The 17,703-nt window shown below is 45.0% G+C and overlaps 1 protein-coding gene across 1 annotated transcript; it reads right to left on the bottom strand.

Annotated features, from left to right (window-relative positions):
• Nucleotides 1-7,264: 7,264 nt before the first annotated feature.
• On the bottom strand, nt 7,265-13,780 carry LOC115123970 (syntaxin-binding protein 6-like). The gene is made up of 7 exons (XM_029653333.2): nt 13,619-13,780; nt 12,813-12,972; nt 11,660-11,790; nt 10,950-11,274; nt 10,554-10,652; nt 9,757-9,929; nt 7,265-9,247 (listed from the first exon to the last, which is right to left on the bottom strand). Exons 2-7 carry the CDS (start codon nt 12,964-12,966, stop codon nt 9,224-9,226), a joined length of 906 nt encoding a protein of 301 aa, XP_029509193.2. The 5' UTR covers nt 12,967-12,972; nt 13,619-13,780; the 3' UTR covers nt 7,265-9,223.
• Nucleotides 13,781-17,703: the final 3,923 nt, after the last annotated feature.

The following is a 17,703-nucleotide window of genomic DNA, read 5'->3' as shown; positions in this document are numbered from 1 at the left end:
GGTAAAAGCTATATACAGAGAGTACCAGATCAATGTGCAGGGTAATAGCTATATACAGGAGTACCAGATCAATGTGCAGGGGTAATAGCTATATACAGAGAGTACCAGATCAATGTGCAGGGTAATAGCTATATACAGGAGTATCAGATCAATGTGCAGGGGTAATAGCTATATACAGAGAGTACCAGATCAATGTGCAGGGTAATAGCTATATACAGGGAGTACCAGATCAATGTGCAGGGGTAATAGCTATATACAGGAGTACAAGATCAATGTGCAGGGGTAATAGTTATATACAGAGAGTACCAGATCAATGTGCAGGGTAATAGCTATATACAGGAGTACCAGATCAATGTGCAGGGGTAAAAGCTATATACAGAGAGTACCAGATCAATGTGCAGGGTAATAGCTATATACAGGGAGTACCAGATCAATGTGCAGGGGTAATAGCTATATACAGAGAGTACCAGATCAATGTGCAGGGGTAATAGCTATATACAGGGAGTATCAGATCAATGTGCAGGGTAATAGCTATATACAGAGAGTACCAGATCAATGTGCAGGGTAATAGCTATATACAGGAGTACCAGATCAATGTGCAGGGTAATAGCTATATACAGGAGTACCAGATCAATGTGCAGGGGTAATAGCTATATACAGAGAGTACCAGATCAATGTGCAGGGGTAATAGCTATATACAGGGAGTACCAGATCAATGTGCAGGGGTAATGGCTATATACAGGAGTACCAGATCAATGTGCAGGGGTAATAGCTATATACAGAGAGTACCAGATCAATGTGCAGGGTAATAGCTATATACAGGAGTACCAGATCAATGTGCAGGGTAATAGCTATATACAGGAGTACCAGATCAATGTGCAGGGTAATAGCTATATACAGAGAGTACCAGATCAATGTGCAGGGGTAATAGCTATATACAGAGAGTACCAGATCAATGTGCAGGGTAATAGCTATATACAGAGAGTACCAGTACCAGATCAATGTGCAGGGTGTAATAGCTATATACAGGAGTACCAGATCAATGTGCAGGGGTAATAGCTATATACAGAGAGTACCAGATCAATGTGCAGGGGTAATAGCTATATACAGAGAGTACCAGATCAATGTGCAGGGGTAATAGCTATATACAGAGAGTACCAGATCAATGTGCAGGGTAATAGCTATATACAGAGAGTACCAGATCAATGTGCAGGGGTAATAGCTATATACAGAGAGTACCAGATCAATGTGCAGGGTAATAGCTATATACAGAGAGTACCAGATCAATGTGCAGGGGTAATAGCTATATACAGAGAGTACCAGATCAATGTGCAGGGGTAATAGCTATATACAGAGAGTACCAGATCAATGTGCAGGGTAATAGCTATATACAGGGAGTACCAGTACCAGATCAATGTGCAGGGGTAATAGCTATATACAGAGAGTACCAGATCAATGTGCAGGGTAATAGCTATATACAGGGAGTACCAGATCAATGTGCAGGGGTAATAGCTATATACAGAGAGTACCAGATCAATGTGCAGGGGTAATAGCTATATACAGAGAGTACCAGATCAATGTGCAGGGTAATAGCTATATACAGGGAGTACCAGATCAATGTGCAGGGTAATAGCTATATACAGGGAGTACCAGATCAATGTGCAGGGGTAATAGCTATATACAGGGAGTACCAGATCAATGTGCAGGGGTAATAGCTATATACAGAGAGTACCAGATCAATGTGCAGGGGTAATAGCTATATACAGAGAGTACCAGTACCAGATCAATGTGCAGGGTGTAATAGCTATATACAGGGAGTACCAGATCAATGTGCAGGGGTAATAGCTATATACAGAGAGTACCAGATCAATGTGCAGGGGTAATAGCTATATACAGAGAGTACCAGATCAATGTGCAGGGGTAATAGCTATATACAGAGAGTACCAGATCAATGTGCAGGGTAATAGCTATATACAGAGAGTACCAGATCAATGTGCAGGGGTAATAGCTATATACAGAGAGTACCAGATCAATGTGCAGGGGTATTAGCTATATACAGAGAGTACCAGATCAATGTGCAGGGGTAATAGCTATATACAGAGAGTACCAGATCAATGTGCAGGGGTAATAGCTATATACAGAGAGTACCAGATCAATGTGCAGGGTAATAGCTATATACAGGGAGTACCAGTACCAGATCAATGTGCAGGGGTAATAGCTATATACAGAGAGTACCAGATCAATGTGCAGGGTAATAGCTATATACAGGGAGTACCAGATCAATGTGCAGGGGTAATAGCTATATACAGAGAGTACCAGATCAATGTGCAGGGGTAATAGCTATATACAGGGAGTATCAGATCAATGTGCAGGGGTAATAGCTATATACAGAGAGTACCAGATCAATGTGCAGGGTAATAGCTATATACAGGGAGTACCAGTACCAGATCAATGTGCAGGGGTAATAGCTATATACAGGGAGTACAAGATCAATGTGCAGGGGTAATAGTTACATACAGAGAGTACCAGATCAATGTGCGGGGGTAATAGCTATATACAGGGAGTACCAGATCAATGTGCAGGGGTAAAAGCTATATACAGAGAGTACCAGATCAATGTGCAGGGTAATAGCTATATACAGGGAGTACCAGATCAATGTGCAGGGGTAATAGCTATATACAGAGAGTACCAGATCAATGTGCAGGGGTAATAGCTATATACAGGGAGTATCAGATCAATGTGCAGGGGTAATAGCTATATACAGAGAGTACCAGATCAATGTGCAGGGTAATAGCTATATACAGGGAGTACCAGTACCAGATCAATGTGCAGGGGTAATAGCTATATACAGGGAGTACAAGATCAATGTGCAGGGGTAATAGTTACATACAGAGAGTACCAGATCAATGTGCGGGGTAATAGCTATATACAGGGAGTACCAGATCAATGTGCAGGGGTAAAAGCTATATACAGAGAGTACCAGATCAATGTGCAGGGTAATAGCTATATACAGGGAGTACCAGATCAATGTGCAGGGGTAATAGCTATATACAGAGAGTACCAGATCAATGTGCAGGGGTAATAGCTATATACAGGGAGTATCAGATCAATGTGCAGGGGTAATAGCTATATACAGAGAGTACCAGATCAATGTGCAGGGTAATAGCTATATACAGGGAGTACCAGATCAATGTGCGGGGGTAAAAGCTATATACAGAGAGTACCAGTACCAAATCAATGTGCAGGGGTAATAGCTATATACAGGGAGTACCAGTACCAGATCAATGTGCAGGGGTAATAGCTATATACAGGGAGTACCAGATCCATGTGCAGGGGTAATAGCTATATACAGGGAGTACCAGTACCAGATCAATGTGCAGGGTAATAGCTATATACAGGGAGTACCAGATCAATGTGCAGGGGTAATAGCTATATACAGGGAGTACCAGATCAATGTGCAGGGGTAAAAGCTATATACAGAGAGTACCAGTACCAAATCAATGTGCAGGGGTAATAGCTATATACAGGGAGTACCAGATCAATGTGCAGGGGTAATAGCTATATACAGGGAGTACCAGATCAATGTGCAGGGGTAAAAGCTATATACAGAGAGTACCAGTACCAAATCAATGTGCAGGGGTAATAGCTATATACAGAGAGTACCAGATCAATGTGCAGGGGTAATAGCTATATACAGAGAGTACCAGATCAATGTGCAGGGTAATAGCTATATACAGGGAGTACCAGATCAATGTGCAGGTGTAATAGCTATATACAGAGAGTACCAGATCAATGTGCAGGGGTAATAGCTATATACAGAGAGTACCAGATCAATGTGCAGGGGTAATAGCTATATACAGGGATTTCCAGTACCAGATCAATGTGCAGGGTAATAGCTATATACAGGGAGTACCAGATCAATGTGCAGGGGTAATAGCTATATACAGAGAGTACCAGATCAATGTGCAGGGGTAATAGCTATATACAGAGAGTACCAGATCAATGTGCAGGGGTAATAGCTATATACAGGGAGTACCAGATCAATGTGCAGGGGTAATAGCTATATACAGAGAGTACCAGTACCAGATCAATGTGCAGGGGTAATAGCTATATACAGAGAGTACCAGATCAATGTGCAGGGGTAATAGCTATATACAGGGAGTACCAGATCAATGTGCAGGGGTAATAGCTATATACAGAGAGTACCAGTACCAGACCAATGTGCAGGGGTAATAGCTATATACAGAGAGTACCAGATCAATGTGCAGGGGTAATAGCTATATACAGAGAGTACCAGATCAATGTGCAGGGGTAATAGCTATATACAGAGAGTACCAGATCAATGTGCAGGGGTAATAGCTATATACAGGGAGTACCAGATCAATGTGCAGGGGTAATAGCTATATACAGTTGGGTTAGAGAACCCTAGACACAGATAGATAACGCGCACACACACACACACACACACACACACATAAAACTCTCTCGCTCAAACAAATCTCTTTTTTTTGTTCCCCTCTTCACAAAGTTAATCTGGAGCGTGTAAGAGGGGCCTCAGATAACTGTCTGCTCCTCTAATAGCTCTTTTAATAGTTTCTCTGTTCTGATGTCACAGAGGATAAGATAAATGTTTGGAGTAAATAAAATAAAATATAAAAAATTGAACTATTAAACTATTGGATTTTTTGACACAGAGATTGAATGTGTATTTGAGCATTCTGCCTACACAGCAATCTGTCTAGCCATTTTCACCTGTATACTATCACTGGAAAAGACTGCTTGGAGCCCTGTGTTTTGGATTGAGGGCATTGATGAGTGTGAGATGTCCTATTTCAACCAGAACATCAGAGAGAGCGCTAGTCCTTTAGTCTGTAGCCAGATGGCCTTCATAGAAAGCAGGAAGATAATAAGAAGTCTCAAATAAGGAAAATGTCTCTCTTTTCATTTCTGCTGATTCAAAAGCATTACTCTGCTATTAAAATTGTTGAAGGAGCATTCTGGCTCCCGAGTGGAGCAGCGGTCTAAAGAACTGCGCCTCCGTGCTATAGGCATCACTACAGACACCCTGGTTCGAATCCAGGCTGTATCACAACCACCATGATTGGGAGTCCCATAGGGCGGCGCTCAATTGGCCCTGTGTCATCCAGATTTGAAATAAAAATAAAATAAATAGGGCTTCAAGAGACAATTCTGTTTACATTCCATGTTTGGAGGGGGCAAGTCTAGGGCCAGTCTCACCCTATTACCATCCCTTAACTACACAGTCACCACTGCACAGCTGCGCCCCTCAGTGGTACACTGGAGAACTACAGCCACTTTTTCTGACTAACAAGAAATCGTGATTAATTTAATACAGTACATTTACAATTGTCATTTAGTAGGCACTCTTATCCAGAGCAATTAGGGTTAAGTGCCTTGCTCATGGGCACATAGATTTTTCACCTCGTATCACTGATGACAATATCACCAAAAGCTTAAATGCTCTCCCTGGTTGTTCAAATAAGCGGTTCTTCCCTGTTTAACTCCATTTTGGTGCCTAATGAACAACCAGGGAGAGCATTTGAGTTAAACAGGGAAGAACCGCTTATTTTTGTTTTCTGTTGAAAAACAATTTGCCACATTGTGTCCAAATGAATACAACCTCTGTGTCCCTGGCCACTGGTCATGACTCGTGACACAGCGGTCTGAGTCAGAGTTAAACCAAGGGTCCTTGAGATGTTAACATCCAAGGAGGAATAGGCATGGTCCATATAAGATCCATGCAAAGTCACTGTGTCTCCATGGCCACCAAGTCATACGTCTACTTTAGGCCACAGGAAATCTCCTTCGTCGATACGACAATACTGACACTTCTTGGTGTGACCATGAAGGTTAAATATACATTGATGAGCCACAATGTGAAACTGATGAGTGAATCATCAATTACATTATGGTACTAAAGGAGCATCTATGTAGTTTATTTACATTTTGTAAATACAGGAAGTCAGGCACCTTGGCTTATACGAGCCAGAAGCACTCTTGGGTCCGAAGGGAATCTGTTTCGGAAGCGTGGCAGCTTGATGTACAAGTACACCCCCTGGACAGGACACTAGTCTATTGCAGGGCCTGTAAATATAGTACCACAAACAAACTCCTATCACACCACATACAATGAATGATATGATCCACAATCTAGATCTGTCGTCTCTGATGGAATGTCTGTTCTGCCCTGTGTGAGCACAGGCGTTGGCATTTATAAGAAAAATAAACGTGTCCTCATACATTGTATCATAGCGAATTTGAGGGGTAGCCCCGACTGGGAACCAAACCAGGTCCAGCGACTGTCAACTCAACAACTGAGACACCAAGAGGTCTGAACCTCGAGGTCTCTTGGTGTTGGCTTAAGGTCACTACAGTATAGCTGCATCAATACTGTAAGTACTGTATTCTCCAGAGACCAGAGCTGTTGTCATCTGATCTATAGATGCTGACCAAGCTACCTGGATATACAATACAGTAAAATATAGACAGGTGCATGAATTCAATATTTTCCAATTGATTACGGAATAGTTTCACATTTCAGTCACTTAGCAGACACTCTTATCCAGAGCAACTTACAGGAGCAATTAGTGTTAAGTGCCTTGCTCAAGTGCACCTCGACAGATATTTCACCCAGTCTGCTCAGGGATTCAAACCAGCGACCTCTCAAATACTGCCCCAATGCTCATAACCGCCAGGCTACCTGCCTGTTAATGGTTTGGACAGTGGTTTGACACAGAATTGACGGGATTGAGCAAATGGGCAGTAACGATCAGGATCTCAAAATATTCCAAGCAAACATTTTATTTTATTCAACAGTCATCGGTGAACATTCACAACAAACCATTCTGACCACAAGCAATCTACATGATCTATAAGAACACAGATGTGTTGTATTATATGAACCATAACGACATGTTTAAAGAATACCCCATCATCACAAATTACCTTAAGTAATAATGTCACTTGTGATGGCCAGTGGATCAGATTTAACTGCTGTTTGAGCACCCTCTAGAATTCAGAAATAAGGCAAACAAAATGAAGGTACTGTACGTCTCTCTATCCAGGCTACTCAATACAAACCCTGTTGTATCTAACCTGATTCCACTTATCAACCATGTAATTATTAGAATCGGGTGTGCTAGATTAGATTCAGAGTGAAAACCTACAGGATGGTAGCTCTCCAGGAAGAGTGTTAGAGAGCCCTGCAATAGGCCCTGACAAAATGAAAACACAGAACATCAGACAGGTCCCATTTCATTTATTGGGTCAAAAAGAGTGTTAAGGTCATTGAAGTTGTCATTAAAAACAGTACAAATCTCATGTTAACATTGACACTAAACAGAGCTTCAATAACTGTTCTAAGACTGTTAAATAGTCAGCATTTCTAGGAATAATATCAGTTCATGGTTTCAACTCCATGATCAGAATATAAAAAAAAGGTAGTTTAGGCACTTTTCAACTCATCTAGATTCTAGCCAATCTTTCATCAGATCACCAACAGTAATATAGCAACAGAAAGCATACAGTGCCATTTTAGGATTTGTCTCCTTAGTTAACTGCCACAATTACGTCTCATTCAGATACGAGTAGTTGAAAGACAGATTAGGCTCCCCTCTCATTCCATGACAGGTTAAGCATGAAGTGGGACATGTTGTCCCAGCTGATAAAGCATATCAATTTATTTATTAGTGTTGTGTACAATAAAAACACTATTAGGTATCGAAAGAAATTCAACAACCACAGGCCTACGCAAGAGCACTCAACCTTACAACAAGCCTCTGTGACCCTCATCACTCACCAACTCAGAAGTCTCTTCTCGACAGTGGCCTTCTGAACCGTCATCACATGAACCTCGTCCCCAGGCTCAATTGCTACCACATAGAGAGCCGGCTGTGTGGACGAGATTATGATCGCACACGCAATCCTTCACAGTCAACATTCCATATCTTGCTTACAACCTCACCTAGAAGAGCCCTGGTCTACATACACGAACCCACCATTATACCGGCTGCACTCAAGTCTCTGACACGGAACCAGCAATTAAAGATTAAACGGTTATGAGACATGTAATTACGATACACATGGTGCAACAGACAAAAACACACGACACATAACGTGACAAGACCGGGGATCAATGACTCACACATGACAAAGACAATAGACAAGGATCAGATAGATGATCAACTTGAATTTGGAATAGTGATTAGTGACTAATCAATGGTTTGAATAGTGACTAATCAATGGATGATGCAAGCAGGGAGAGGGTAGTGGAGGAATTTAGCAGTGAAAAATAGTGGAAGCAAATTAAAGCAAATTATAGTGCAATATAGGAATCCATACAATAGTCATATTTAGAAAGTGCCAAGAAATCAAGACTATACTTACTAAAGCATCATCATGCAAAGAAAATAAAGAAGCATTTCACCAGGTGTTCCTCATATCCCTGCACCAGCTAGCACAAAACTAAGGCAGTAACCTGAAACAGCCATACTTACGCATTCAACACCATTCAAACATTAAATGACTGTGTAATTGGTAACCCCTCCCATGGGTAAAATGGATTCTCCAGTATCAATCTAAATCAAACATTCACCAGCTGCTCTCTATGCGTGTGCCTGTTTACGGTCATAAATGATCAATTATTTATGTAACGAGCAAAACCACCATTGAAATATACTTCCATAGCGGAAAAGACACGTGAATCCTGAAAAGCTTTTTACTGAGAATTCATATGCCAATATTAAAATGTCTAAAAACATCTAAAGTCCTCGTCATCAGAGCACAGGCTACTGAAGCAGGGAAGACAAGTACACTCAAGCAGTGGGAGCATTGTGACAACGTGGCCATCCAGTAAACCAGCTAGCTATGCCATGAAACGACACAGTCATGTGATCCACAGGTCCAATTCTGGAGGTTAAAGGTCATTCTTAAACTCAGGAGGTCCATAACTGGGCCGTCCTCCCCACTGCCCGTCTGTAAAGGTTTCCATGTCCTTTTGACATAGTCAATGTCCTAAGAGCAAGTACCACAACCCTCCACTCCTCTCAGAACATAGGATTCTTCACAGAGGAATTGCAGCGTCCACTGGGTTTCAACTAAACTATGCCTCAGCACAACATTAGTATAGAAGTTACTATCCATAGAATCAACAGGTGAAATAGGGCCACGGACTCCAGGAGCGGACCCACAGGAAGAGATGCCTCTAGTTTGAATACTTCAGCGCCAGCTAGAGGAGAAAGAAAGTCTCATCATTTTCACATTCTAGCTCATTTCCCCTGAAATAAAAAGGTATTTTCTCTTTGATGGGCCACTTTAAAGCATTCTAGGGCCTAATAGTTTTAGATGACCAATGTCATCCAATTACATAAACATGCAATGAGTTAATTACCTGTGTATGTTCTCATCAATGAGAGTGTTACGCTGGTATACTTATAATGCCTCCTCTCCAAATGAAGAGTTTATTATGAGGATTGATTGGCTCACAATTACTGTAAAACCTAATGGTATGGGGGTGTTGGTAGCCCTCTGGCTCTCTCATTGGGTAGGTATTCTAGACAAGGTCAACTACACAGCATAGTGTGGAATGATACACACTTCATAATACATGTTAAGTTGCTCATACGTCACGAGCATGGCTGGACCAAACACAGAGGCTGAAATCAAACTTTCGCCCAACTGTGTGTGGTGTGTTAGCGTGTGTCTGTGGTGTTGATATTTAACAGCGCAACGTCTCACCTTGTGGGCAGTGTCTGCAAACTGCTGGGCTTTGTGCATCAGGTCTACTGTCTTGTCCTCGGCATGGCCCAGTCTCTCCCCACGCTCCTGCAGGGCCTGGCTTGCCCTCTTGACTACACTAGCCATACTGCCCCCTGGGGGGCGCTGCCCACTGGGACTTGCTCTGTGACCTGCTGCACAACACACAGAGAGACCGAGACAAAAACTGGTCATGACCACACACACACACCAAAGATAGGATACCTAGATGGGATACCAAACAGGTATAACATTACAACATCCAAGAGACAGAATCAAAATGTCGATCTAGCCATCTTTGCTTTCTTTTATTCTAAACTAATGTTTGTCGAGAGAGAGGTAACAATCTGTAGGGGGGGCTAGATCATATGCCACCTGGACGGGTCAACTTAGGAGAGAGACTGCCCTACATTTTCTGTTGGTCTGCATCTCTATGCCCTGCTACTGCCTGGCACCTCTCCCTGTGCCACACACACACACCACACACGTCAGTTGGTTCCATGAGGAGCCGCGTTTCTTCTCAGTCTCCCTACCCCGCAGACTCAAGGCTAGCCTTTGTTATTTTAGCAGGAGGTTTGGACACAAAGTCGCCAGTCAGCTAGCCGCAACCTCATAGAAGAGCCATTCTCTACTGTAGCGGAGAGAGGTGTTACAGAGGACAATTGACAAAACCATCCATCGCCTGAGAGAGGATTATAAAGGAGAATATAAAGGATAGAGCCATAGGCCTACCACTAAGGTTTGTCCTTATATTATTGACGGTTGTTTTGTCCCCTTACCTCCAGCCTGAGGACTGCTTTGTTTTGAAACCATCCCCTTCTTCATGCGGTTGAAGAAGACCTTGCAACGGTAGATGACCAGATTCACAGTGCAGGCATCTGTTAGAATGACACCCAATGAGACTGATAAAAGCTGTTTTATAACCATGATCAATAGGGCAAATAGACAGTACAGAATCAAACAGGAAATTGGAGTCCATGCCATATCATGAGGATAAACGACCCCTACAGTCTCAGAATAATGCAAACTGATAGCTGGTCAATATTGCACCCTAACACTTCCCCCTAGGTCAATGCACGTCGATCTGCAAACATGGAAGGGTTAGGACCAAGGGGAAGGGAGTGAATTGGGACTGACTTTTGACAGACTACGCTTCTCCTTTCACACCCCTTTACCTCCTGTGAGTTTGGACTGACAGTTGACAAATTCAGTCTGGCGGGGCCTGGGACCCACTGTGCTCTTCCGTCTAGCCTGGGCCCCTGGACCTCCTCTTTGGCCCCCTTGGGATCCTGGGCTAACCTGGGCCCCTGGACTAGCTCTCTGGTCCTTCTGCTGGTCTCCAGCTGGGCTACCCAGGCCACCAGGGACCCGCTCCTTGCCCTCCCAGTAAGTCTGACAGGCGTGGTACATGATCTGGATGAAGATGCACTTCTCTGCCGCTGAGCTGGCCACCCATTGGTCAAAGGCGTTGTCGAACACCAGGTCAAACTCTGGGCAGTCCTGTGGGAGATTACAGAAGGGTATACAGATGAGGGATACGATAGAGAAGTCACAAGACAGTAGAGGAGAATAGTGGACCAAACCAATCGCCCAGAAACACATGGGTCAGAATCCTGTTGCTCCAATCCCAATTCAACCCTTTATCCATCAAGACCTGATTGGCTCTACTAGTCTAATTAGCCCCCAAACCGCACTGATTCTCATCCATTCTGCTTTGGGAAACTGAACATGGCAGAGGGGGCTAAGGAGAGAGGAATGAAATGGATGTATTTGGGATACAGGGCTTCCAGAGAATCTAGGCAGTACAGGCTAAGATACACAGAAGAAAGAAAAAAAAAACACCACACAGAATATCACATCTATACCATCTCTATGATGACGTCACCTTGTTGGGGTCGATGCCATCGACCTGGCGGAGCTGCTCCACGCTCCACTGTGACCTCCTGGTGAAGGGGGTAGAGCCTCCAAACTGCTTGACCTTGGTGATGAGGAGCTGGGCTGGTCTCTTATTGGTCACTGGGGGATTAGGAGGAGTCATCGGTTAGAAATATGAAACCAAAGCACAGTCATATAAAGTAAAAATATCAAAGTAAATCTACACAGTACTACAATGAAGACAGGATATAAAGAAGAGATTTAGGATTCACTTTCCACTACTAAACGTGTGTTTGATTTTTTACAAACATTGGACACACACGGGACCAGTCACCATCACAGATCAACAAACAGACCGCCAATGCCCATTCTTCTTCAGTGGATTCTCTTGTTCAAACGATATGAGGGGTTGTAATGGGGGAGACTGGCAGTGCCAGCTGAGGACACTAGTCACTCTTCCGTCAGTGGTGTAATTGGGACGGTGTGAAGAGTCCCTGGAGGGACACTGGGGCAGTGAATGCCCATGACTCTGGGTGACTTCATCACAGTAACAATAGCTACTATGTATGGAGAGTGAGTGACACTGAACATCTAAATAATATGCAAGTGATCCTTCCTGCTCAATTATAGGATCCATGTCCTCTGACAACGTCAGACTCAGTGGTATTAGATAGCCAGCATCACAATGTCCTGACTGCAACACAATGAATACCTCTGCATCCTTCCAGTCAGATAATTCCACCATGAGATGGTTAAACAACGTAGCCTTTTAATCATGAACAAGAGAGTTGTATATATACACAGCAGATCAACAAGTCCTGGATTTAAAATTCAAGTCACAATGGTCCCAGCTGAGAGAAATATGTTACAGGAGCCTACCTGACAGATGTATGTCATAGAGAAATATGTTACAGGAGCCTACCTGACAGACAGATTGATGTATGTCATAGAGAAATGTTACAGGAGCCTACCTGACAGACAGATTGATGTATGTCATAGAGAAATGTTACAGGAGCCTACCTGACAGACAGATAGATGTATGTCATAAAGAAATATGTTACAGGAGCCTACCTGACAGATATATGTCATAGAGAAATGTTACAGGAGCCTACCTGACAGACAGATAGATGTATGTCATAAAGAAATATGTTACAGGAGCCTACCTGACAGACAGATGTATGTCATATATTCTCCCTTGCCTCCAGTGGGAAGAAAGGGAACCTTTTTCCTTTTTCTCCTCTTAACCTCCACAGCCACTAGTATCCTCTCATCCCGGGGGGCAAACACTTCCCTGTTGATAACTGACTGGATATTCATAGTGATCTGGGAGTAGGATAGCCAATAGACAAAACAGATTGATGAAGGAAAATATTGAGTATTTTACTCGTGAGTCACATGCTTAGTGTATTGTCTTCCAAATGAATAACATCGTATGTGAAAGGTTAGCTACAGATTGGTTAAATCACATTAGCTGGTGTAACAAAGATTTGTTTGTATTCAATTACTGGGAGTTACAGGATACGTAGTGTTTAGTGTAGCGCAGAGATTTCTTCATGGAGCAAAACAAGAATGTATTAAAATAACATTTTCTACATTCAAAACCGACACCTGCAATGGGCCACTTACGAGACCCGTGTTTCCATAAATGAAGGACAAAGACAGTGTCGCCAAAGTGTTACACCAAGCAGTACCGATCCTGTATCTCCCAGTAATGGATACCAAAACTCTTCGGTTAAACCACATTATCTGGTGAAACAATCTGTATTGTAGCTAGTGAAAGGTAAACTGCACACCTGTTAGAGTGGGAGACGCATTAAACTGATTAAAATTAATGTGTCATGGGTCCTCTTTACTCGTTTAAATTTGATTACATTTATCATCATCAAAATCCCCAAATGCTTTATCGATTATTCTTTAGTAACCGTCGACATACAACTAAGAGAGAATAAAGTTGTATGGTATACAATACCTTTTTTGTTGTTTTACTCTACCAAGATGCAGAAACAGCTGATTACCAAACGACTCGATTGGCTTGTATAACTGTCAGGCTGCCACCTCTAATCAACCGCCACAAGGTTTACAATCAGAGTTCAATTTCTACTCTAGAGCATTGCGGAGAAGGTGACTCTGTCTGGAGACCATCCCATTTGAACAAGTTAGAAGTCACGTGGGGAAAATGATTTATTGGGTTGAATCTCATACAATAATTATTTGAATCTTGGTTTACCATCATTCTTCATAGGCTTACTCTTTGCAGGTTGCTTTCTCAGGAATATATTCAACTGGAAATCAGCAGCAAAAACAATAGCAACGGCACCCTCACTCCTGGTTTGGTAAAAATATGATTGTGCTGGATAAATGTATTCACTCTCCAATCCATAGACAGCTATGCATGTAAGGATCCATCAAAAGTGTTGTTTTAACCATGTTTTGAGGCTATATAGTGTTTGTTTCCATTTTTTGTTTCCAAACATTGGAGTAACACAAGCTTATATTTTAGTGTGACAGTTGAACTAAACTCATGAGACATGTATAAGTTATATTCTTCAAGAATCCGTGGGTGCATATCATTCATTTAAAAGTCTAAAAAATGATGTAGTTACCGCTGATTGCCTCTTTAAAAAGTTGAATTTGCCACGACACTATTTCCAACGCTCACTGATATGGCTCGTCTTTATTTATTCAAAAGTAGGCCTAATGTTGAATGCACGGAGACCACAGACAGACAGCTGTAGAGATATAGTTTAATGTAAAACAAATGGTTTACCAAGGTTAAGCACCACGTCATTCATTCATGAAGAGGGAACGGGGAAAAAATGGTTTCCACTAGTTACCACAGCCCAAAAGTCGAAATTGGCTATGGTAAAAATGTATGAAAACAAAAATGTGCTTAATTTAAGGTTAGGTTTGGGCATAAGTTTAGCATGGTGGTTAAGGTTCGGTTTTGAATCACATTTTAAGAAGATACATTTTTAGAAAAATGCGTTTTTTAACTTTGTGGCTGTGGTAACAAGTGGCGACCGTTAAAAAGAGTGAGCATGAGTGGATCAGACAGTGAGTGGAGAGGAGACATGACAGAAAATAGTGTCCTCTGGTGGAAGGCAAAAGGGAATATGGCTGAAGGGTGGACGACCCACAACACAATCACAATTACATTTCCTTAGCACAGGAGGTTGGTGGCACCTTAATTGGGGAGGACGTGCTCGTGGTAATGGATGAAGGGGGACGGGCCCGTGGTAATGGATGAAGGGGGACGGGCTCGTGGTAATGGATGAAGGGGGACGGGCTCGTGGTAATGGATGAAGGGGACGGGCCCGTGGTAATTGGTGAAGGGGGACAGGCTCGTGGTAATGGGTGAAGGGGACGGGCCCGTGGTAATGGGTGAAGGGGGACGGGCTCGTGGTAATGGGTGAAGGGGGACGGGCTCGTGGTAATGGGTGAAGGAGGACGGGCCCGTGGTAATGGGTGAAGGGGGACGGGCTCGTGGTAATGGGTGAAGGGGGACAGGCTCGTGGTAATGGGTGAAGGAGGACGGGCTCGTGGTAATGGGTGAAGGGGGACGGGCTCGTGGTAATGGGTGAAGGAGGACGGCCCGTGGTAATTGGTGAAGGGGGACGGGCTCGTGGTAATGGGTGAAGGGGGACGGGCTCGTGGTAATGGGTGAAGGAGGACGGGCCCGTGGTAATGGTGAAGGGGGACGGGCTCGTGGTAATGGGTGAAGGGGGACGGGCTCGTGGTAATGGGTGAAGGGGGACGGGCTCGTGGTAATGGGTGAAGGGGGACGGGCTCGTGGTAATGGGTGAAGGGGACAGGCTCGTGGTAATGGGTGAAGGGGGACAGGCTCGTGGTAATGGATGAAGGGGGACGGGCTCGTGGTAATTGGTGAAGGGGGACGGGCTGTGGTGAAGGGGGACGGGCTCGTGGTAATGGGTGAAGGGGGACGGGCTCGTGGTAATGGGTGAAGGGGGACGGGCTCCTGGTAATGGGTGAAGGGGGACGGGCTCGTGGTAATGGGTGAAGGGGGACGGGCTCGTGGTAATTGGTGAAGGGGGACGGGCTCGTGGTAATGGGTGAAGGGGGACGGGCTCGTGGTAATTGGTGAAGGGGACGGGCTCGTGGTAATGGGTGAAGGGGGACGGGCCCGTGGTAATGGATGAAGGGGGACGGGCTCGTGGTAATGGGTGAAGGGGGACGGGCTCGTGGTAATGGGTGAAGGGGGACGGGCTCGTGGTAATGGATGAAGGGGGACGGGCTCGTGGTAATGGGTGAAGGGGGACGGGCTCGTGGTAATGGGTGAAGGGGGACGGGCTCGTGGTAATGGGTGAAGGGGGACAGGCTCGTGGTAATGGGTGAAGGGTGACGGGCTCGTGGTAATGGGTGAAGGGGGACAGGCTCGTGGGAATGGGTGAAGGGGGACAGGCTCGTGGTAATGGATGAAGGGGGACGGGCTCGTGGTAATGGGTGAAGGGGAGCTCGTGGTAATGGGTGAAGGGGGACGGGCTCGTGGTAATGGGTGAAGGGGACGGGCTCGTGGTAATGGTGAAGGAGGACGGGCCCGTGGTAATTGGTGAAGGGGGACGGGCTCGTGGTAATGGGTGAAGGGGGACGGGCTCGTGGTAATGGGTGAAGGGGGACGGGCTCGTGGTAATGGGTGAAGGAGGACGGGCCCGTGGTAATTGGTGAAGGGGGACGGGCTCGTGGTAATGGGTGAAGGGGGACGGGCTCGTGGTAATGGGTGAAGGGGGACGGGCTCGTGGTAATGGGTGAAGGGGACGGGCTCGTGGTAATGGGTGAAGGGGACGGGCTCGTGGTAATGGGTGAAGGGGGACAGGCTCGTGGTAATGGGTGAAGGGGGACAGGCTCGTGGTAATGGATGAAGGGGGACGGGCTCGTGGTAATTGGTGAAGGGGGACGGGCTCGTGGTGAAGGGGGACGGGCTCGTGGTAATGGGTGAAGGGGGACGGGCTCGTGGTAATGGGTGAAGGGGGACGGGCTCGTGGTAATGGGTGAAGGGGGACGGGCTCGTGGTAATGGGTGAAGGGGGACAGGCTCGTGGTAATGGATGAAGGGGGACGGGCTCGTGGTAATGGATGAAGGGGGACGGGCTCGTGGTAATGGGTGAAGGGGGACAGGCTCGTGGTAATGGGTGAAGGAGGACGGGCTCGTGGTAATGGATGAAGGGGGACGGGCTCGTGGTAATGGGTGAAGGGGGACAGGCTCGTGGTAATGGGTGAAGGGGGACGGGCTCGTGGTAATGGGTGAAGGGGGACGGGCTCGTGGTAATGGGTGAAGGGGGACAGGCTCGTGGTAATGGGTGAAGGGGGACAGGCTCGTGGTAATGGGTGAAGGGGGACGGGCTCGTGGTAATGGGTGAAGGGGGACGGGCTCGTGGTAATGGGTGAAGGGGGACAGGCTCGTGGTAATGGGTGAAGGGGGATGGGCTCATGGTAATGGATGTAGCGGAATTGGTGGAATGGTATCAAATGGTTTCCATGTGATTAAGCCATTCCATTTGCTCTGTTCCATCCGTTATAAGCCGTCCCCTCAGCAGCCGCCACTGTTCCCTAGGTTACAGTACTTCATTTTGTCTTCAATTACAACTCTATGCGAAATTAAGAGAAGACATCGATGTCACTTACACGTTATGGCACATGAATGGGTCAATTGTATCCTAAGGACGATGAACCTATCATCTCTATGAGTGTAACAGTGACAACATCCCACTGGGCACACACTGGTTGAATCAATGTTATTTCAATGAAATTACGTTGAACCAACGTGGAATAGACGTTGAATTGACGTCTGTGCCCAGTGGGACGACATGTAAACAAGGATATGCCAAATCAAGGAGAGAACCATGGGTAAGACTCACTAAGAGGTTTCTCAATACCCTTTCATACTACAGAACCAAACTATGCTGTGTTGTACTGGCCTGGTCTGGTTATGCATCCGCCATAGCTGTTAGAACCATGCTAGAAAGGACAATGTGAAAATAAAATATCTGTGCCAGCACAGTTTGATTTGGATCGGCCCTATAGTGGGAACCAGGTGTTA

The sequence above is a fragment of the Oncorhynchus nerka genome, linkage group LG13 (assembly GCF_034236695.1).
Source record: "Oncorhynchus nerka isolate Pitt River linkage group LG13, Oner_Uvic_2.0, whole genome shotgun sequence".
NCBI classification, from domain to species: Eukaryota; Metazoa; Chordata; class Actinopteri; order Salmoniformes; family Salmonidae; genus Oncorhynchus; species Oncorhynchus nerka.
This window is presented reverse-complemented; position numbering and strand designations above follow the sequence as displayed.

Excerpts from the sequence above, each read along its gene's own strand:
- LOC115123970 (XM_029653333.2), bottom strand. The coding sequence starts at position 12,966 with ATGAATATCCAGTCAGTTATCAACAGGGAAGTGTTTGCCCCCCGGGAT. Across the intron at positions 11,791-12,812 it reads GACATACATCTGTCTGTCAG|TGACCAATAAGAGACCAGCC; the intron begins GTAGGCTCCTGT and ends CTAATCCCCCAG. Across the intron at positions 10,653-10,949 it reads TCAGTCCAAACTCACAGGAG|ATGCCTGCACTGTGAATCTG; the intron begins GTAAAGGGGTGT and ends TCATTCTAACAG.